Source organism: Schistocerca gregaria, chromosome X (genome assembly GCF_023897955.1).
Source record: "Schistocerca gregaria isolate iqSchGreg1 chromosome X, iqSchGreg1.2, whole genome shotgun sequence".
NCBI lineage: Eukaryota > Metazoa > Arthropoda > Insecta > Orthoptera > Acrididae > Schistocerca > Schistocerca gregaria.
In genome coordinates, this window is record NC_064931.1 from 83944499 (window position 1) to 83968080 (window position 23582).

The 23582-nt window shown below is 41.5% G+C and overlaps 1 protein-coding gene across 2 annotated transcripts in view; it reads left to right on the plus strand.

The window, feature by feature from the left end:
- Positions 1-23582, plus strand: part of LOC126298600 (sodium channel protein Nach-like) — a 162591-nt gene that overhangs the window by 127552 nt on the left and 11457 nt on the right. For both annotated transcript variants that reach the window (XM_049990000.1, XM_049989999.1), the window contains exon 9: positions 1556-1643. In XM_049990000.1, the coding sequence (XP_049845957.1) occupies positions 1556-1643 (88 nt within the window). The remainder of the gene's footprint in view (positions 1-1555; positions 1644-23582) is intronic.

Sequence of the window (23582 nt, forward strand, 5' to 3'; positions counted from 1 at the left end):
CGTCAACTTCCCGCGCAAAACCGCTGAAGTGCTCCTGAAGTATTCTCTGTTGCGCACATAAGTGATCAACAGACGGCCATCTTCGTACCCTTCAGCGACAAAGTTTTCTATACCCAAGGGAATCGTAGATGATACTATGTGTAACCAGATCCTGTTGAATTCTACGGTAATTTGAACACCAGTGACGGATTATGCGGTGAGTATGTGTTTTCACTGTCTCAGTTGGCACACGATCAGGTGTTCTACGACGCTGTTCGTCGCATCAACTCTGTACCCCGTACGCCACCATACTGTGTGTCGAAATTTACTTAGGGTGCTACTATCATTTCCCCTCATTCCAGCGACTAGTGCACTATCCCCTTTCTTTAAATTTTTCTGAATACTGGATCTCCGTTCTATTAAAGATTATAGAGGGTCTCCATCTGACCACAAAAAGACACTGACACCTCATTCAGACACGATGTACATACATCGACGATGTAGCGGTCATATTGTTCAAACTCCACAAGTGCATACTTGTCGAACACAATACCCATAAGGGGAATTGTTAAGGAAATGCTACTGGTCGCATATTATAATATTCTGTCGTTTGAACCTCAGCATTAGTTAGGTTCAAAATCCAGGTAATGAACAATTCAGCATCATAATAAGCGTAATCAGGCAATGACAAAACTAGAGACTATCACTTTAAAGAATTACCTGGTGACAATAACATCCCTCCAAATCTCACAGGTCGTTGATTTTAAATAGTTAACATATATTTTAAATAACCGTATCAGATATGGACCGTCTTCTGATGTAGGCGTTTTCACTCTGAATTATTACACAGCTGTGCATGAAAGGCAGTCATGAAAACATCGTGTAGTGGAGATTAGGAAAGTTTCCTGTATTCATTCACCCAGTGATTTTGATGCTAAAGCAGAGAGACGGGATCACAGTTAGATGGACGATCACTTCAAGAAACACCGTGGTACATTCATGTAAGTTGCGTGAAGTACCATTCGCTGTAACAGGTATTTCATGACCTAACTAATTAGGAAATGAAACTTATTTAGTCGCAGTAATTTCGGTATTAAAAAGAACAGGACTAGTTAATTAGTTAAGGAATTGGTTACTGATTTCCGAGTTCCGTAGCTCAAATTTGCGGCAACTCGCTATGATGTGGAGCATGTCTGTAGGTTTTTTGATAAGATTTTTTTTTCTTTCTGAGATCTTACTATACGCTTTTCATTAAGGTAACAGTATTTTTGCTCTACTCTTAATCTTCATTAAAATTTGATAAATTTAACCGAACCACACCCAGAAATGATCTCTTCAGAAGATCATCTATGAATAAGGAACTATCAACTACAAATGATTTCAATCTAGTGTTAAGACCTTATTTTAAATAGTAAGCAGCTTTACCACCACTGAGAAAAAGGTGCTAATGTGAGTTCAAGTAATTAGTCTGTTGCAACGTACAGTGGTATCCGTTTTAAGTTGAATCTGCATGGTAAATATCAGTTCATTAACTCAGTCCAGAACAACATATAGTTTCAGTGTTCTTTAATTGCAGAAAAGTTCCTGGACAAGAATAGACACTGCCACTGCGAACTGGGCTGCATGAACACCGTCTATGAAGTAGAAAAACTTCAGGACCAAACGTAAGTATCGTACAAGTTGCCTTTATATTTCTCATTGTGACGTAGTTATACGAAGAAAACCAAAATATAAAATCAAGTTTTGTAATAACTCTTTACTGAACAAAGATAAATGAGAAATGGAACTAAAGTCTTTCTCCACACAAACACTTCTTCTGCGTTACCCATAATGTTTTAGTAGGTTCAGAAAAAATTTTATAATCACCTTCGCGCAGGAAACGTGTACCTTATCGCCATTTTCCTATCCTTCTTTAAGCTTCAGTGTTTCGTGAACGTAATGTGATTTTGATGATGAGATACCCACTGCTGTGTGCTCTCACTTCTCTATCTTTCTACCATGTTTTTACGAGGTCATCAACGGTGATGTGTTCGTTTCCTCGCCAATTGGGTCATCCGTTTTGCAGAGATAGTGTCTGTGCAGATTTTTAGCGTTTTGTTGAATTAGTTTGATTATACCTCCTGTTGTGGTTACTGACATGAATTATAATTCCTGTCACCCACTTCTTCAGAGGAACTGAATAGTAATGAGGAATAGAACTGCAGTGGCCCATAGGGAATTTTTAAATCATTGTCATAGATGTTTACTTACTGAACTACTAGTTCAGGGTTGAATCTTTCTCTATGAAAAACTCAGTTATCTTCAAGATTTTATTAAATTAGTTGCTCATGTGTTATCCCTACTTGTCATGGTGAAATAGTGGCAAACATACAGCTGACTGGACTCATAAACGCCGTGATACAGTTGTGCTGTCATGAACTGACTGAGTGTGGAACAGTTGTCTATATAACAGACAAACAGCCAAGATTTTGCAGTCAGTAATATCTTAATTTGTTTGCTTTATACTCAATTTATAGATGCGCTTATGTAATTAAATATTTTGTCATGTGCCCGGAATCGGCACGCAACTCATCTCACAAACGTATGCTCAACTCGCAGCTTTTCTTTACTGTAAGAACATATAACACTAGGAAGACAAAAGTGTTTAGTAAAATATGTTTAGTAACGACCATAATGAAAATACTTAGACGTTGAAATTTACATTTTCATTTTATAATCGAAAAATTGCTTTCTCACATTCAAAATATCAATCTGTATACATAAGCTTCTATCCATGGCCGATTTTACAGTACAATACAATAGAAAAGTTATTTATCACATGTAACCAAGGTCGGTCACATAGGAATGTCTGCACCCTAGCACAACTAAAAGAAAATAGAAACCACGTAAACTCGCTATGCGCTGTCGGGAGGACAAATCAGACGAGAGTCGCAAATAGTTTAAATCAGGCAGAGACAAGAAAACTGAGTCTGTATCTCTGTACTTGCGTCATATTACTCATTGTCTTTGGTTGCTACTATACATAGTTTATTCATATCAATGTTCGGGGAGAAGAGGATTGCCACATTTTTTATTTTTTTTGTAGACACGTTAAAAAATAATGTACACTATTTGCAAAATCTTCGCTGTTCGTCAGTTATATAGTCAACTGTTTCTCACTGAGTCAGTTCACGACAGCAAAACTGTATCACCGCGATTATGAGTTCAGTCAACTGTACGTTTCCCACTAATTCATCATGACAAGTAGGGGTAACACATGAGCAGCTAATTTAATAAAACCGTGAAGATAAGTGAGTTTTTCATAGAGAAATATTCAACCCTGAACTAGTAGTTCAGTCAGTAAACATCTAGACAATGATTTAAAAATTCCCTATGGGCCACTGCAGCAGAAGAAACGTTTAAAATAAATATATTCATTACAGCTTAGTTTCAAAATTTTTACGATAAATGTTACGAGAATTGTTAGTTCTGAAATGCTCTGAGATTTACACGGTGTTTAAAGCCAGTTCGCTGAGCCAACATTTATGTTCATTAGAGTTCGTTCATTTCCGTTTTTTCCGTCATAAGCGCTCTAGAATTAATTGCCTTTCAGATTAGAAGTGGTACAGGCACATCTCGGCATTCATCCGTTGTCTCGAAAAAAACATACTTAAACTTCGAGTGTGAGATTTTTCATTGGCTCATTGCTTGTTATGTTACACAGGGCGATTTTGTGGACCACAGGATGGATTGGTAAGCCAACGGATATTTGGTTTCAAAGACGCAGTCCGCATACAGCAGGCTGAGAGTAAGTGGAGTCTCCAAAATGAGGTAGACTCAAGGAAATGAAAGAGTTCAAAACCAGATGTTACGACAAGCACTAGCAAAAAAAGCACACTGCTTTTCCTGCAAGAGTATGTAATTAGTACAGATTTATAACTGAGGGCCTGGTATGGACAAAGGTACTGCGTGGAACAAAATATGCGAGAAGAGGTGACACAATTCAAACAAATACAACTGTGCCCTTGCGATTTTCAGTCGTGATTCTCGTGATAGTCCTGTAGTTCAAGCGTGAAATTTAATCACAAGAATTCACAGAGCTAGAAGTTGAGTCCAGTGCCCCTCAATCGATGAGTGTACACAGTTTTGAAATTGTATCATTATTCAGTTCATCCACCTATCAGTTCACAACAATTTCAATTTCACCTTGGGTGCAACTCTTGGAGGTGTGGTTGTGACTCTGCATCTTCGTTCGTTTGTCATAAAAGACCGATGAGAGCGTGGAAACAGTGGAGGCATCCAGTGGCAGTAACGCGAAGTCCACGCAGTCACATGAGACGTCACAAGATGACTGTCATCCCCATGTCACGGCTAAGTCATGGCAACATTATACCCAGCCAGCAGATGGGTCGGGTGACACCACTCATCCACTCGTCTCTTGATATCTACGTTATCCACCCCCGTCTCACGATATCAACAGAATTCACTAAGGGTGGCACCCTGAGACCAGCAGCGCCGCGTATCTGGCGGGTCGACTGACGTACAACTACCAGTCAACAATCTACTCACTCGATTTGCTACACAGTTAAGTGGTATAGTTCCGTTTTTAGGCTTTTTTCATCGTAGATCACACTTGCTCTGTGGACCAACGTGTTTAGCACTCCTGTCCCAGAGGCGTGAAGATAATGGTCGCTGTGCGGTTTCTTCCAATAGATGTGTCCCGGTGATCCATCCGGTTTTCTCCATACCAGAACATTCAAGAATGGCAGCTGACAGTTTGTTTCACCTTCACTTGAAGTGAATTTGGTGTGAATAGAGTTCGGTGTTGCAAGAAAACTTGAAGCTCATCTTTCCCCTGAGGTCAGGTGACAAATGTATTGTCATCATATCTGTAAAAGACTGTCAGTTTTAATGGTGCTGAGTCTAGTGCCTTATCCTCAAAGTCTTCCAGGTACATAGCGGCCACCACAGGGTCAGAGCACTAACCATAGGCACGCCATAAGTCTATTCACAGTAATGTCTGCCAAAAACAAAATATGTGGACATGACCTCGACACTCAAAAGTTTGATGAAGGAGGTCCCAAATTTCTTTTTCAATGAGTTCCAGCGACTCTTTGAGCAAGGGTCTTGATGTGGTGCTCACATTTGCCAACCTACGGAATCAAAACTAATGTAAAGTGTTATTGTTACACAACCTGGAACGTTGGCACTCATATTGTACTAACTATTGGTCTCAGAGGTGTGACGTCTTTCTGTACCTCTGGAAGCCCATAGAGGTTTGGTTGTGCAGCAACATATGGCTGAATTTATTTGCTGTCTCTTCTGTAAAAGCACGTCAGAGAAGTTAATTCGTCTTGTCTGCATTCGGTTGGTTGGATCCATCGTCATCATCTTAGAAGCTACATCATCTAAGGGTTTGTACATTTGTTCTTTGTATATTGTGACTGCTAGTTAGATGTCCTTACCTGTGAGGAGGACGACAACGTCTGGATCGTCATGCAGAGAACGCAGAGCGGCTCTTTCCAATCGGGAGACGTTATGCCTCGGTCTCGCAGACCTGGCGAGAATACAGCACGTTTCTTGCCGTATCTCCTTCGCCGTTTTGGGTGGTAGAGTGTAGGCAATATGCCACATTCCGCTTATGACTTCTGCTGCAGGTAGTGCTGCTGGTGTTGGGGCAATGTTAAGCATTTCTCAAGAACATACAACTCAGTATCATTAATGGTTTTCTCCTTAAGACTCATGACAATTCACCTAGTCTCTTTTTCTGGCTGTTCCGGCGCTAGTTGGTTGAATTTTGAAGAGTGGTTCATAGATGTATTTCATTGTGCCATGTCTGATTGCGCCCAGGTTCTACATCTACATCCATACTCCGCAAGCCACTTGACGGTGTGTTGCGGAGGGTACTTTGAGTAGCTCTATCGGTTCTCCCTTGAATTCCAGTCTCGTATTGTTCGTGGAAAGAAAGATTATCGGCATGTCTCTGTGTAGGCTCTAATCTCTCTGATTTCATCCTCATGGTCTCTTGGTGAGATATACATAGGAGGGAGCAGTATACTGCTTGACTACTCGGTGAAGGTATGTTCTTGATACTTCAACAAAAGCCCGTACCGTGCTACTGAGCGTCTCTCTTGCAGAGTCTTCCACTGGAGTTTATCTATCATCTCCGTAACGCTTTCGCAATTACTAAATGGTCCTGTAACGAAGCGCGCTGCTGTGTTACGAATCCCACACCGGTAAGCAGTATTCAAGCAGTGGGCGAACAAGTGTACTGTAACCTACTTCCTTTGTCTTCGGATTGCATTTTCTTAGGATTCTTCCAATGAATCTCAGTCTGGCATCTGCTTTACCGGCGATTAATTTTATATGGTCATTCCATTTTAAATCACTCCTAATGGCTACTCCCAGATAATTTATGGAATTAACTGCTTCCAGTTGCTGACCTACTATATTGTAGCTAAATGATAAAGGATCTTTCTTTCTATGTATTCGCTTCACTTTACACTTGTCTACATTGAGATTCAATTGCCATTCCCTGCACCTGCGTCAAATCGTTGCCCATACTCCTGCATTTCAGTACAATTTACTATTGTTACAACCTCTCGATATACTACAGCATCATTCTCAAAAAGCCTCAGTGAACTTCCGATGTCATCCACAAGGTCATTTATGTATATTTTGAATAGCAACGGTCCTACGACACTCCCCTGCGGCACACCTGAAATCGCTCTTACTTCGGAAGACTTCTCTCCATTGATAATGACATGCTGCGTTCCGTTATCTAGGAATTCTTCAATTTAATCACACAATTGGTCTGATAGTCCATATTCTCTTACTTTGTTCATTAAACGACTGTGGGGAACTGTATCAAACGCCTTGCGGAAGTCAAGACACACGGCATCTACCTGAGAACCCGTGTCTATGGCTCTCGGAATCTCGTGTACGAATAGCACGAGCTGGGTTTCACACGATCGTCTTTTCCGAAACCCATGCTGATTCCTACAGAGTAGATTTCTAGTCTCCAGAAAAGTCATTATACTCGAACATAATACGTGTTCCAAAATTCTGCAACTGATCGACGTTAGACATATAGGTTTATAGTTCTGCACATCTGTTCGACGTCCCGTTTTGAAAACGGGGGTGATCTGTGCTCTATTCCAATCTTTTGGAACGCTACGCTCTTCTAGAGACCTACGGTACACCGCTGCAAGAAGGGGGGAGGCACGTTCCTTCGCGTAATCTGTGTAAAATCGAACTGGTATCCCATCAGGTCCAGCGGCCTTTCCTCTTTCGAGTGATTTTAATTGTTTTCTATCGCTCTGTCATCTATTTCGATATCTACCATTTTGTCATCTGTGTGACAATCTAGAGAAGGAACTACAGTGCAGTCTTCCTCTGTGAAACAGCTTTGGAAAAAGAGATTTAGTATTTCGGCCTTTAGTCTGTCATTCTGTTTCAGTACGATTTTGGTCACAGAGTGTTTGGACATTTTGTTTTGAGCCACCTACCGCCTTGACATAAGACCAAAATTTCTTAGGATTTCCTGTCAAGTCAGTACATAGAACTTTACTTTCGAATTCATTGAACATTCAACCCATTCCCATTAAAGGGGTCGAACAATGACACTAATTCTGGATGCAGTTCAAATTTTCAACGTCCTATAGAGCCCAGCTAGCGGCGTGTGTCTCTGATGATGGCATGTTACACCATCAAAAATTTGTTCTACAACGATTAGTTAATACAGTTGCGTGCCCAAGAGGCTTTTGAGTAACACATTCGCCAGGAAAACCAAGAAAAACACGCAAGTACAGCTTGCGAAACTTTTTTTCTGCCAATACACTATTCAACTAGGGATCTTTGGTATTTGTTTTCTGTTACTCCAAGCATAAGTTTGCATGGTACACTATTATTAGATACATGACGCAGGCTATTCATAGCTTCCTCAAAATTGGACACATATGGAAATCACGAACTATGTCTACTATAACAATAAATTCCGATTAATCTTCTGCATTTACAAACGATCTGTGCAGCGCGATTTGTTTCTGGTTGGTATTTTGAAATTAGCACAGGACTAATGTCTTCTCTTTACGTACTTCCATTGCCTGGTAAAATGGATCTGTGTTTACTGACATTGGGTATAATATCATTCAATACACGTTTGATAATGATCTCCATTGTAGTTGAACGAGTACCATACATCCTTATGCATCATAAAGAAGTACTTAATACCTGTTATACTTTGCGGCAAAGATCGCAGACGTCAATGTAGTGCCTTGGTCAGTGTAATAGGGTGTAACTCTCCTGTCATGAAGATATTCTGCGCCTTAGTGTTCTGACACATGAGACACATGCACAAAGGCTTTTTTACTGTCATTCAGATCTTTGGAAAGTGATAACACTCTCCCGGTTTCTTTACACATTTTACCACACTGAACTGTCTGTAAGTGAGTTTATGAGATCAAAATTCTTCAACCATAGCTGGAATGCAGACACAATACGTACCTAATAAATACCGTGTGATTAGGGCCTCCCGTCGGGTAGACCGTTCGTCGGGTGCAAGTCTTTCGATTTGACGCCACTTCGGCGACTTGCGCGTCGATGGGGATGAAATGATGATGATTAGGACAACACAACACCCAGTCCCTGAGCGGAGAAAATCTCCGACCCAGCCGGGAATCGAACCTGGACCCTTAGAATAGACATTCTGTCGCGCTGACCTCTCAGCTACCGGCGGCGGACATCACGTACCTGATCCTGGGTGATTCTGATGTTGCAAGAATAATACGCCACTGTATCTGACAGAGTGCTGTCAGGGCTTCTATCGGCATTGTGTAGCAATGGTCCTTCATTCCCTGCCAATGTTCGTTAGCGTCTTGCATATCTGCTATATTCTAGCACAAGTTCAGGAAATACCGCTGGTTAATGTCGACTTTCATAAGGTATATATATACACTCCTGGAAATGGAAAAAAGAACACATTGACACCGGTGTGTCAGACCCACCATACTTGCTCCGGACACTGCAAGAGGGCTGTACAAGCAATGATCACACGCACGGCACAGCGGACACACCAGGAACCGAGCTGTTGGCCGTCGAATGGCGCTAGCTGCGCAGCATTTGTGCACCGCCGCCGTCAGTGTCAGCCAGTTTGTCGTGGCATACGGAGCTCCATCACAGTCTTTAACACTGGTAGCATGCCGCGACAGCGTGGACGTGAACCGTATGTGCAGTTGACGGACTTTGAGCGAGGGCGTATAGTGGGCATGCGGGAGGCCGGGTGGACGTACCGCCGAATTGCTCAACACGTGGGGCGTGAGGTCTCCACAGTACATCGATGTTGTCGCCAGGGGTCGGCGGAAGGTGCACGTGCCCGTCGACCTGGGACCGGACCGCAGCGACGCACGGATGCACGCCAAGACTGTAGGATCCTACGCAGTGCCGTAGGGGACCGCACCGCCACTTCCCAGCAAATTAGGGACACTGTTGCTCCTGGGGTATCGGCGAAGACCATTCGCAACCGTCTCCATGAAGCTGGGCTACGGTCCCGCACACCGTTAGGCCGTCTTCCGCTCACGCCCCAACATCGTGCAGCCCGCCTCCAGTGGTGTCGCGACAGGCGTGAATGGAGGGACGAATGGAGACGTGTCGTCTTCAGCGATGAGAGTCGCTTCTGCCTTGGTGCCAATGATGGTCGTATGCGTGTTTGGCGCCGTGCAGGTGAGCGCCACAATCAGGACTGCATACGACCGAGGCACACAGGGCCAACACACGGCATCATGGTGTGGGGAGCGATCTCCTACACTGGCCGTACACCTCTGGTGATCGTCGAGGGGACACTGAATAGTGCACGGTACATCCAAACCGTCATCGAACCCATCGTTCTACCATTCCTAGACCGGCAAGGGAACTTGCTGTTCAAACAGGACAATGCACGTCCGCATGTATCCCGTGCCACCCAACGTGCTCTAGAAGGTGTAAGTCAACTACCCTGGCCAGCGAGATCTCCGGATTTGTCCCCCATTGAGCATGTTTGGGACTGGATGAAGCGTCGTCTCACGCGGTCTGCACGTCCAGCACGAACGCTGGTCCAACTGAGGCGCTAGGTGGAAATGGCATGGCAAGCCGTTCCACAGGACTACATCCAGCATCTCTACGATCGTCTCCATGGGAGAATAGCAGCCTGCATTGCTGCGAAAGGTGGATATACACTGTACTAGTGCCAACATTGTGCATGCTCTGTTGCCTGTGTCTATGTGCCTGTGGTTCTGTCAGTGTGATCATGTGATGTATCTGACCCCAGGAATGTGTCAATAAAGTTTCCCCTTCCTGGGACAATGAATTCACGGTGTTCTTATTTCAATTTCCAGGAGCGTATATATATATAACTAGGACCTTGCCTGATATGTAAAAGATAGTGAAGTTGTATCCCTGTAACACAGATGACCAACGTTCTAAACATGCATAGAGTACTTTAGTGTTTAACAGTAGGATTAAGGCTTGGTGCTTACAGTATACAGTTGAATGATGCCCATACAGTTAACAGTGTAACCTCTTAAAGGTCCACACAATGGCAAGTACTTCAAACTCACAGACGTAATACGACCACTACCAGTTGGTTACTAAGCGACTGACGAAACCTATGATATGTATCACTGGTCTGCTTCAGTGTTACGAATCTGCGACAAAGACGCATCACAGCCAAGATCTGACACATCTGTCGACAGAAAGAAGTCTCTGTTCATGCCAGGATAACCAAAAGTGTTTCAGCTACACGAAGTTTGCTTTATGCAGTCAAAGTCATTCTGACAATCATTTCACCAGCACCATTGTGCATGCAAACTCGACAGAACTGCACTACTGAGTATATGATTCGGCAAAAATCTCCAACAGAAGGATACAAGACCGAAAAATGACTTAAAGTGTTTCATTGTGTTGCCAACAAGAATGCTCTTAACAGCAGTCAGTTTACCTTGGTCAGGTTGTATAACCTTCGGTGAAATAATATATTTCAAATAGTTGATGTTGCATGTAGCCAATTTTGGCTTCTGAAGATTGACTGTAATTCCAGAGTCGTTGAATCATAGTAAAACCTTACACAATAATGCGAGATGTTCCCATCACATAGCCATTGCAATAAGTATATCACCTATAAAGACTCTGATTTGATCTTGTAAGTCAGGGCGAATAACAGTGCTGTAAACACACTAATAATAACATTTAACCAAAACAGCAGCGCCTTGAATTGGTAAATGTGGTCAGCAAATAAGAAAGCAATATATTTGTGACTCCTTTTTCAAGGAAATCTGCCAGTATGATGATAGCACGTCAAGTCTGGTTAATAATTTGACACCATAGAAGCTCTCAATCTTTTCTTTGATGTTTCCTGGGTGGGTCCATACAGGAACAAGAAGTTTCTTTATTGCTGTGCCACAAGTCTGACAATTCCGCCAGGTTTCAAAACTATTTATACTGAACTAGAGTATGGGTTCTGTGAGAGATCCTAAACTTCCCAAGATAGCATCTTCTAGATCTTCTTAGTAACAGCCAGCCACTTGGTGCAGGGGACGCTATACAAAACCTGAAAATATACTTTTGGAGGACAGACATGCAGTTCAGATTCATATCTGCACAAGACTCCTCGTGGTTCTTCAAATACTACTTCATATTCTTCCAAAACATTTATGAACTCACTTCTCTGAGTGTCAGATTCATTAGCTTTCTACAAAATGGCTTGATTCATTGGCAAGTGGTTTCAATCCATTCATCAGTTTATCGTAAGTGAGCTTGCCAATGTATTGTAGTTCTACTGTTTGGCAAACAGGCCCATGGCTCACAACACTATGATTCAAATTGGTGATGATGTGGTCATAACCTACTCTCAAACTTAGGTGGCCAGCACAGAGGTCGACCCTAGAATCTTTCTGGTCTAATTCCTACGAAACATTTTTGCTGTCAAACTATGTAATACCAGGAACGAATGCTCTAACTTCAATTCCCGTTTCTCAATTTCTATCAGCGCCTGCGACTTCACTTGCTTACATCTGGGGCTGGCATCCATTCACCAGGAATGTTGATACGTTTGGTGTTCACAATTCGTCTAAGGAAACCCGCCAACAGGGCATTTAATTGAGTGTGTCCATGGCTGCAATTACAGGTATTCTTGCAACCATGGCATATACAGCAGATTGTACTTCAGATTCATAAATCTTTTTACAGTTGTTGTCTTGGACAAACAATTTATCATGCTGATCTGAACCATGATCATACTGTATTAAATTGACTATTGAGTCAGTCATGCCTCTGTCATTGTCTATGACCTGTCTGGAAAGGCTAGATCCACTAACAACTAGTTTTCGTATCTGGTATCGGTTCACAATGCAGTTCTACTATTCCCATGCCCTGATTCAGTCATTTGATCGATGTTAGTTCTCATTTACTTTTCTGATGATTTTGATAAGCAGGTGAGTAATGACTATTATATCTCTTTCTCCATGGATTATATGGTGATCTAGGAATACAGTTAACATCTTGCTGGTTGGCAACAGTGTTGTTGAAACGCAACTCACTGGTGTGGGCTACTAGAGAATGAACAGGAGCCTATGTTTTGAGAATTCCCCTCATGGCAGTGGTTATCTTTGGATAAGTTACAGTGCGCACGGTGCTGTAATGCAATTCGTTATGGTAACCAGAATTATGATTGAGCTGTGGGTGAACACTTGCCATGGTGTGTGTATCTTCCTAAATTAGATCAATATTAACGATGACAGACAAAAAGTTATCTGTATCATCTTCTAGTGCATCACAAAGTTTTCCTCCAATATGCATGGGAAGTTTAGCCTTGAGTATTCTTATGATATTTTTGTCAGATATTGCCTCATCACAGTATTTCCTTTGTATTTACTTTCCAAAATAGTTAGGCAACCTTGTCTCTCGCTATATGTCTCAGGATTGAAAATTTCTTTTCTTAGCCATTCTTAAATGCCTCACGACTAGTACTTCGCCAAGAAAGCTCATTCGAATTCGTCTAAGTAAGGCATTGTTATATAGCTTCTGTGCTCCATAACGCCACACTTGCCTGGATATGTCTGCTGACAAAAAAGATGAATTTTTTTGTCCATTCCAGGATCCTGAGAGTGTGTCACGAAAAGCGCTTACGAAAATAACAGGATGAACCAATTATTTGTCAGCTAGGAATGCATTAAATTGCCTACTCTACAGAATGTTCTCCACCAATAACTTACGTACTAGTAAGGTCTGTGTATCGAGAGTGTACGCCACATTATTGGTGGGGGCAAGAGCATTTTCTCTCCGTCTACTTGGTCTAGCCTGCAGTATTGTTGCTCAGCTTGGGCCATTAACTGATGCTGAATCAATTGATGATGTGTCATCACTGATTTTATGTACTTCCTGCTGAAGTGCGGTAATTTTTGTGCTGCCGAGCATGCCAAGTCTCTGTCTCTTTCTTTATGGGTTTCTGTAGTCAGATAATTTATGTTCTACGTGCTTAGTAAAGTCGTTATGTTATTTCATTTCAAAACTTGGATTTTGTTGTTCACCATCTCTCCAATAGATCTATCTATGTATCCTTGGAAAGAAGTGAATTTATCTTCTCTGTCTTGAGGATTTTAGATTCTTTTTCATAAGCTATCCACTACAGATTTTCGGTAAATGCGTTGTATTTTGCTGTTATTTGAGTGATGGGCTGTTGCTGTTGATCTGCTACGTGTTTAATTCTTTCAGACAGTTCCTTATGGGAAGCTGTTTCTCCTTTCGAAATCTGCTTTAAAGTAATTTGTGTTTCACACAGAGCTGCTGTAATAGACATAACTGAGGAATGCAATTTGGTACGACTGGCAGGAAGCTTTTCTTGAGCGGAAAACAATTTGGTCCTACTGGCAGAAATCTTTCCTTGATTTTTGACAACGTGTTAAACCATTGTTTTAGTTTTAGTATTGGAGTTTTCGATTTCTGTCATATTGAGCGTTAGATACTGCAATGTTTACAACAACAAATCTTTTTTATTAATCAGATTAGCAGCTGCTGTATTTTCAGAAGAACACGAAGTAGGTTGCTCTTTGATATTTCGTACTGTTCAGTTTCACTGTCAGAATTTCGATCACTGTTTGCGCTGACGTCATCAGCAAGCTGATAATTTTCAACTTCAGTGAGCTCTGTATCCACATCCATAGCATTTCTCTCTGCAGGAGAGCGAATATTAACTGGCATTTTTAAGGTAATAATGCCTTAATCCACACACTCAGAAAGATATCGTATAACGATATAACAATTTTGTGACAGTAAGTTAATGGTTATGTAAAGTCCAAGCAGTCTACAACAATGAGAATAAGATACACATAAGATAAACTCGCATCTACTGACGATATGTGTCATGTCAGTAAAGAAAGCAATAATAAATCTAGTTACTTTAATTATCCGCAAATTTGTTCGCGGAAGTGGCGAGAAAAAATTTTGAATGAAAAAGCATTTCTGTTTTCTTGACTGTAAAGAGTGCTCAAAATTGCATACGTATGAATTTGCACGAGGAACAGACTCTCTTTTCTGCTGAGGTCTCTCACCAGGAGTCACCTTAATCTTGGTTATTCGGCGTCTGGCTTGTGATTTCCTTGTGGTATTCCTCATTTTATTTGAGCGTACCAAACAGGAAAACAATAAATCATTATCTTGTGAAAATTACAATAATACAATATTTCTAGATATACAAGAACTATTTTCTAGAACAATTAAACAAGCTCTTTGGCTCGATTACCATTCTATTACATCTCTATGTACATCATCTTGACTACTCTGCAATTCATACTTAAGTGACTGATAGCTGCTTCATCTAACAACTTTCGTAATGTTTCTTAACCCGTCTCTTTTGTACTCAATTTATAGATACTTTTATGTTATGAAATACACTCCTGGAAATTCAAATAAGAACACCGTGAATTCATTGTCCCAGGAAGGGGAAACTTTATTGACACATTCCTGGGGTCAGATACATCACATGATCACACTGACAGAACCACAGGCACATAGACACAGGCAACAGAGCATGCACAATGTCGGCACTAGTACAGTGTATATCCACCTTTCGCAGCAATGCAGGCTGCTATTCTCCCATGGAGACGATCGTAGAGATGCTGGATGTAGTCCTGTGGAACGGCTTGCCATGCCATTTCCACATGGCGCCTCAGTTGGACCGGCGTTCGTGCTGGACGTGCAGACCGCGTGAGACGACGCTTCATCCAGTCCCAAACATGCTCATCGGGGGACAGATCCGGAGATCTTGCTGGCCAGGGTAGTTGACTTACACCTTCTAGAGCACGTTGGGTGGCACGGGATACATGCGGACGTGCATTGTCCTGTTGAAACAGCAAGTTCCCTTGCCGGTCTAGGAATGGTAGAACGATAGGTTCGATGACGGTTTGGATGTACCGTGCACTATTCAGTGTCCCCTCGACGATCACCAGAGATGTACGGCCAGTGTAGGAGATCGCTCCCCACACCATGATGCCGTGTGTTGGCCCTGTGTGCCTCGGTCGTATGCAGTCCTGATTGTGGCGCTCACCTGCACGGCGCCAAACACGCATACGACCATCATTGGCACCAAGGCAGAAGCGACTCTCATCGCTGAAGACGACACGTCTCCATTCGTCCCTCCATTCACGCCTGTCGCGACACCACTGGAGGCGGGCTGCACGATGTTGGGGCGTGAGCGGAAGACGGCCTAACGGTGTGCGGGACCGTAGCCCAGCTTCATGGAGACGGTTGCCAATGGTCCTGCCGATACCCCAGGAGCAACAGTGTCCCTAATTTGCTGGGAAGTGGCGGTGCGGTCCCCTACGGCACTGCGTAGGATCCTACGGTCTTGGCGTGCATCTGTGCGTCGCTGCGGTCCGGTCCCAGGTCGACGGGCACGTGCACCTTCCGCCGACCACTGGCGACAACATCGATGTACTGTGGAGACCTCACGCCCCACGTGTTGAGCAATTCGGCGGTACGTCCACCCGGCCTCCCGCATGCCCACTATACGCCCTCGCTTAAAGTCCGTCAACTGCACATACGGTTCACGTCCACGCTGTGCGATGGAGCTCCGTATGCCACGGCAAACTGGCTGACACTGACGGCGGTGGTGCACAAATGCTGCGCAGCTAGCGCCATTCGACGGCCAACACCGCGGTTCCTGGTGTGTCCACTGTGCGGTGCGTGTGATCATTGCTTGTACAGCCCTCTCGCAGTGTCCGGAGCAAGTATGGTGGGTCTGACACACCGGTGTCAATGTGTTCTTTTTTCCATTTCCAGGAGTGTATTTTACAGTGTGCCCGCAATTGGCAGAGACCCCATTTCACAAATGCAGGTGCACCTCATGGATTTTCCTAAATACAGGAAAATACTAAAACAAGGAATACAAAAGTGTTTAGTAAATCATGTTCAATAACGAGCATAATTCAAATACTTCAGGAAACAACTGACTAGTGTCTGTAAGAGACACTAGTTCTTATGTAAACACATGTTATAAGCTGAGATACAATCGACATGAAGAAAAATTGGTGCGCCAAACTCTTTTTTTATCGTTGCAAATTACGCTTTACACAGTGGACAGCAACAAACATTACAAAAAATTAAACTGCACGGTGTTACAAGTAATGCAAGTCATTTGATTATGACGTTTGTGCAGTCGTGACATTGGTTAATAACTGACTGAACACTAGTGACTTATGTTGTGCAACAAACGTGTTGCATATTGTAAGTTACAGTTTATGCAATACACAATATTAAAGACAGTACACGATTAAAATACACAATATTACAGTATTACAAATTACATTGTTATCATGTTTAAGTTTGTGAGGTAAGCACGGTAAGGAATGTGAAACTGTATTGTGTTTTTATTTTTGTGTAGCAGTATTTATCATTGTGACAGTTTGTGTGAATGTGACTGTTTGTGTGCATCATGTGAAACTTAAAAGTAGGGATGTGCTCAGCTGTATTTGGTCATTTAGAATCAGCCGGGAATTTTTAGCTGAATTTCTATTTATCTCAAGTTCTTCTAACAAGCTTAGTTTTCTTCCTTTGTTGAGTATATGTAGCACTTCTGTTTGGACTTGATATCTGTGTTCTTCATTCAACATATGTTTGTAAAAGGTGAATCTGACTTACGTAATTTCCATCTGTGTTTATATTCAATCAGTCTAGTTGTTACAGCCCTGCCCGTTTGACCAATATACAGTTAGTTGCCGTCATTTCAAGTTATTTTATATGCATCACTGTTACATAATAAATCTGTTTCGTCCTTTCTGTGGAATAAAATACGAGCAGTAGCCCCCCTTACATAAAATGAAATTTCATAACAGCAGGATTTGATAGTTTGGGGTTATTTGTCCGATAGATTTTCTAAACACAGGATAGTACACCAGTTTCTTTTATATATGAACGTTGCTGTATACATATAGTGCAAAATTGTTCTTCTTTGTTTCTTGTGTAGAATGTTCTAAGTTAAGTCAGGGATATAGCCATTGTTTGATGCAATACATTTAATGGTGTCTAATTCTGTCTGAAAATTCGGTATGACATTGGTACGGACGTAAGACGATGTACCTATGTAATCATGGAATGGAAGGCAGCATTTCTTTGTGTTATTGGGTGTTTTGAACTTGAGGGTATTACCACATCTGTTTTTCTGGGTTTTCTGTAAATTTTGAAACTATACAACAACAGATATGGTAATACCCTCATGTTCACAACATCCAGTAACACAACAACATGCTAGCTTCCGTTTCATGGTGCATCGTCTTACAATGTCAAAACAGATTTTTCAAACAGAATCGTACACCACAATACGTATTGCATCTAACAATGGATACATACCTGACTTATTTGACAACATGGTACACAAAGAACAAAGAAGGAAAATGTTGCCCTGCATGTATGCCCCATCTGCAGCAACAGTCATATCTATAACAGACTGGTGTACTATCCCATATTTAGGAAATCTGTACAACAAATTAGATAAAACTTTCAAATCCTGCAGTTATAAAATATCATGTTATGTTAGAGGGACTACAGCTCATATCTTATTCAACAGCAAGGACAAAATGGATTTATTAAGAACAGTGGTGCATATAAAATAACTTCAATGACTGTGACAAACTGTATATTGGCCAAACAGCCAGGGCTATAACAACTAAACTAACTGTAAATAAACATAGCTGGAGATTACATAAGTCAGACTCCGCCTTTGTCAGACATGTCTTCAAGAAAGGACACAAATAGTAAGTCAATACGGAAGTGCAATATATAGCCAATAAAGGACGAAACCTAAGATTGATAGAATGACTTGAGATAAACAAAAATTTAGCTAATAATCTCCAGCTGGCTATAAATGATCAATTACAGCTGAGAGCATCCCCACTTGTAAGTTTCACGTTATGCAGTCAACCAGCCACATACCCACAGCCTGTCACACTGACACATACTGCTACACAGGAATAAAAACACAATAGAATTTCATATTTCTTAGCTAGCTTACCTCACAAACTACAACAGGATAACAATATAGTTTGTAATACTGTAATATTGTGTATTTTAATCAAGTACTCTATTTAATATTGATCATTGTGTAAACTGTAATTTACGATGTAAAGCATATTTGTTGCACAACGTAAGTGAGTAGTGCTAAGTTAGACAGTTCTCAACTAAGGTCAGGACCTAAAAAATAACAGCATTTCCACCATATAACTGGAGATACTGTAATATTGTACATTTTAGCCATTTATTGTGTTCAGTACTGTCCATTGGGTTTAGCAAAATTTACAGTGCTAAAAACATTTTTGGTGCATAACATAAACGAATAGTGCTCAATTTGACAGTTTTGCAACCAATATCTCGACCTCACAAATTTTACCATAATAACCATATAGCATGCAATACTCTAATAATGTGCAGTTTAATTACTTATTGCGTTTATTACTCTCCATTGCGTAAAGTGTAATTTACAACCATAGAAAACAAGTTTGGTGCACATCATTTTTTGCAAGTGGATTGTATCTTTGCTTACAATATTTGCTCACCTAAGAACTATTGTTCCTTAAGGAAGCTAGTTAGTTGTTTCCTAAAGATGGCCCAATAAACCGAAAACTAGTTAGAAATAAACAAAAACAGTTCACTCATTACTGAGACTTATAGAATAGATTACTTAACACACATAACCAAGGTTGACTATGTAGGCATGTCAATACCCGAGCACAGCTCAAACAGGAGAGAGAAATCACATGAACTCACTGTACGCTGCCGAGAGAGATTAGACGAGAGTCGAAAAGAACTGAAATCAGACAGGGATAAGAAACTGAGCCTGTATCTTTCTACTTGCGTCATATTACTTATTGGCTTTGGGTGCTACTACATATAGCTTATTCAAATCTATTATTAGGGCGAAGAGCGTACTACGGTAGGTATCAATACACCAGTTATTTCAATAAAAATAACTTTTTTCATAAACATAAACCGCTTTTTTATAAGCATTTTAACATCTAATAATAACTGTGAACCGGTGTATGCAATTAAATACTAAAAGAACACAGGACATGTTCAAATATCGGAGATATAGGTATAGGTGAAGAGTTAAAGCGAAACCACCTATAAGGAAATATAGGGCAAGTCCAACTAACGGCATAAACAACTGTAAAGTACATATCGTATACCTCTCGTTACAATAGCATAAAAAATCTTTTAAAGAGTATAAGGAACAATTCTGAAAAGAACTGAAATTCATATGAACTGCACACACATTTTTAGAGATATATATGTATAAAATCAGGTAGTTACTTAATTTTATTAAATGGGTACGTGATGGTATTTACACTGGCGAGGTACGATATGAGAAAGACCCATCACAAACAGCTGTGCTAACGAACAAATCCAAATGTGGTTTATATTAATTATTGAAGTGTGGGAATGGGCCTCGTCAGTATAAACATGAGCACGTCCTAAGGAACCTTCTACTAATAAATTGTTTCTGCGTTTCCTCCCAGTAGATTCATTTATGGTAATTTATTTTGGTTTAAAGGTATGACAAGCATGCCAAACGTCACATGACATAACTCATTTCAAAGAGGTATCTTTTTAGTTAAGAGCAGTAATCCTCGATTCTGTATTTAACAAAAACTGCCTGAACGCTTACTAGTTCGTAATTCTAGAGAGATAACCTGCAACCTGCAAGACAAATGACACCTCTCTTACAAATGAAAACTGGTATACAGCCTAATTATGCCATATTAATCGTTCATGTGACAGCATTGCGACTGGCTTCATTTCTCGTCTAGTATCTGCTTTCTTCACTATAATTCCTGTATTCCTTTAACTGTTGATCGATATTAAAAGATGTTTTAAGGGTTTTGCATCTCTTCCATCGAGTATAATTTGCTTATTGTTGTCATCGGGTAATTAAAATGATAATTGTTATGTTTCAAAGTTTTGATACTTTGCCCACAGTATTTCGTAATCTTATATCTAACAAAGAAGATGTAGCAGTTGACGTCATGACCTAAACACCATTTGTCACGTTAGATTTATTGATGATCTGCTTTCCCCTAAAACAAGGCGTTTACAAAATCATGACTAGCATGTTCCGTAATCTTATTGACCACTGAGGTATAGAAAACAAATTTGTTTTTCAAAACAAATTAAGCTTTTTTGCCACGAGCACATCAAAGTAAATAAAATATCTATTGTTTATATATGATTAAAATTATGCCATAAAACTGCATTTACTGTTAAGTTTTCTTTTTTTGCGTCTATCCCTTTCTCGACGATAAAATAGCTATAGGAGTTACTTGAAAAGTTGTGAACTGCTCTTCACAAGATTTGATGAAGTGCAGTGGGGCTTGTGTGTACGTAGATCATGTCGGTTTGTAGATAATGCAGTATATTGTTCGGTTGTTAGTACAAGATATTTCATTCCTGAATAATTATTAATCCGTATATCATTCAGTTTTACAACAATTTTACCCAACGAAGGATTTGTTTACAAGGTACTAAATCATGTATATGTAAACTGAACATACCGTGAACTGTAGAACTAGATGAAACATGGTCTTAAAGAAAATGCTGTCATTTTCCCCCCAGCTGCGTCAATACTGTCAAAAAGTTTCGACGTACTGCAAATTTTGCCCCCTTAAAAACGAGTACAAAGTTCTCAGCCTTCAACGTCCGGGCAATCGCAGAGGGTGGGCTTACTGGTAGTTGGGAGCTCCAATGTTAGGCGCGTAATGGGGCCCCTTAGGGATACGGCGGCTAAGGAGGGGAAGAAATCCAGTGTGCACTCCGTGTGCATTCCGGGAGGAGTCATTCCTGATGTGGAAAGGGTCCTTCCGGATGCCATGAAGAGCACAGGGTGCAGCCAGCTGCAGGTGGTGGCACATGTCGGCACTAATGACGTGTGTCGCTTTGGATCTGAGGAAATTCTCTCTGGATTCCAGCGGCTATCAGATTTGGTGAAGGCTGCCGGTCTTGCTTACGAGATGAAGGCAGAGCTCACCTTCTGCAGCATCGTTGACAGAACCGACTGCGGACCTTTGGTGCAGAGCCGGGTGGAGGGTCTGAATCAGAGGCTCAGACGGTTTTGCGACCGTATTGGCTGCAGATTCCTTGACTTGCGCCATAGGGTGGTGGGGTTTCGGGTTCCGCTGAATAGGTCAGGAGTTCACTACACTCAGCTGGCGACTACACGGGTAGCGGAGGCTGTGTGGCGTGGACTGGGCGGTTTGTTAGGTTAGAAGGCCTCGGGAAAGTGCGGGATGGGCTGCAATGTCAAAGGGTGCTTGGCAATTACAGGACGTGCTTGGATCAAGGAACAGTCGGAATTTTAGTTGTAAATTGTTGTAGTTGCGCTGGAAAAGTCCCTGAGCTTCAAGCGCTAATAGAAAGCACAGAAGCTGATTTCGTTATAGGTACAGAAAGCTGGCTAAAGCCTGAAATAAGTTCTGCAGAAATTTTTACGAAGTCTCAGACGGTGTTCAGGAAAGATAGATTAGGCAGAATTGGTGGTGGAGTGTTTGTATCTGTCAGTAGTGGTTTATCTTGTAGTGAAGTCGAAGTAGATACTCCGTGCGAATTGGTGTGGGTGGAGGTTATACTTAACAGCCGAATTAAGTTAATAATTGGCTCCTTCTACCGACCCCCAGACTCCGATGATACAGTTGCGGAACAGTTCAGAGAAAGTTTGAGTCTCATAACAAATAAATACCCCACTCATACGGTTATAGTTGGTGGGGACTTCAACTTACCCTCGGTATGTTGGCAAAAATACTCGTTCAAAACCGGTGGTAGGCAGAAAACGTTTTCCGAGATTGTCCTAAATGCATTCTCCGAAAATTATTTCGAGCAGTTAGTCCACGAACCCACGCGAATTGTAAATGGTTGCGAAAACACACTTGACCTCTTGGCCACAAACAATCCAGAGCTGATAGAGAGCATCATGACTGATACAGGGATTAGTGATCACAAGGTCATTGTAGCTAGGCTCAATACCATTTCTTCCAAATCCATCAGAAACAAACGCAAAATAATTTTATTTAAAAAAGCGGATAAAGTGCCACTAGAAGCCTTCCTAAAAGACAATTTCCATTCCTTCCGAACTGACTATGCGAATGTAGACGAGATGTGGCTCAAATTCAAAGATATAGTAGCAACAGCAATTGAGATATTCATACCTCATAAATTGGTAAGAGATGGAACGGATCCCCCGTGGTACACAAAAAAGGTCCGAACGCTGTTGCAGAGGCAACGGAAAAAGCATGCGAAGTTCAGAAGAACGCGAAATCCTGAAGATGGGCTAAAATTTACAGAAGCGCGAAATTTGGCACGTACTTCGATGCGAGATGCTTTTAATAGGTTCCACAACGAAACATTGTCTCGAAATTTGGTAGAAAATCCGAAGAAATTCTGGTCGTATGTAAAGTACACAAGCGGCAAGACGCAGTCAATACCTTCGCTACGCAGTGCCGATGGTACTGTTATCGACGACTGTGCCGCTAAAGCGGAGTTATTGAACGCAGTTTACCGAAATTCCTTCACCAGGGAAGACGAATGGAATATTCCAGAATTTGAAACACGAACATCTGCTAGCATGAGTTTCTTAGAAGTAGATACCTAAGGGGTTGCGAAGCAACTCTAATCGCTTGATACGGGCAAGTCTTCAGGTCCAGATTGTATACCGATTAGGTTCCTTTCAGATTACGCTGATACTATAGCTCCCTACTTAGCACTCATATACAACCGCTCGCTCACCGATAGATCTGTACCTACAGATTGGAAAATTGCGCAGGTCGCACCAGTGTTCAAGAAGGGTAGTAGGAGTAATCCATTTAACTGCAGACCTATATCATTGACGTCGGTTTGCAGTAGGGTTTTGGAGCATATACTGTATTCAAACATTATGAATCACCTCGAAGGGAACGATCTATTGACACGTAATCAGCATGGCTTCAGAAAACATCGCTCTTGTGCAACGCAGCTAGCTCTTTATTCGCACGAAGTAATGGCCGCTATCGACAGGGGATCTCAAGTTGATTCCGTATTTCTGGATTTCCGGAAAGCTTTTGACACCGTTCCTCACAAGC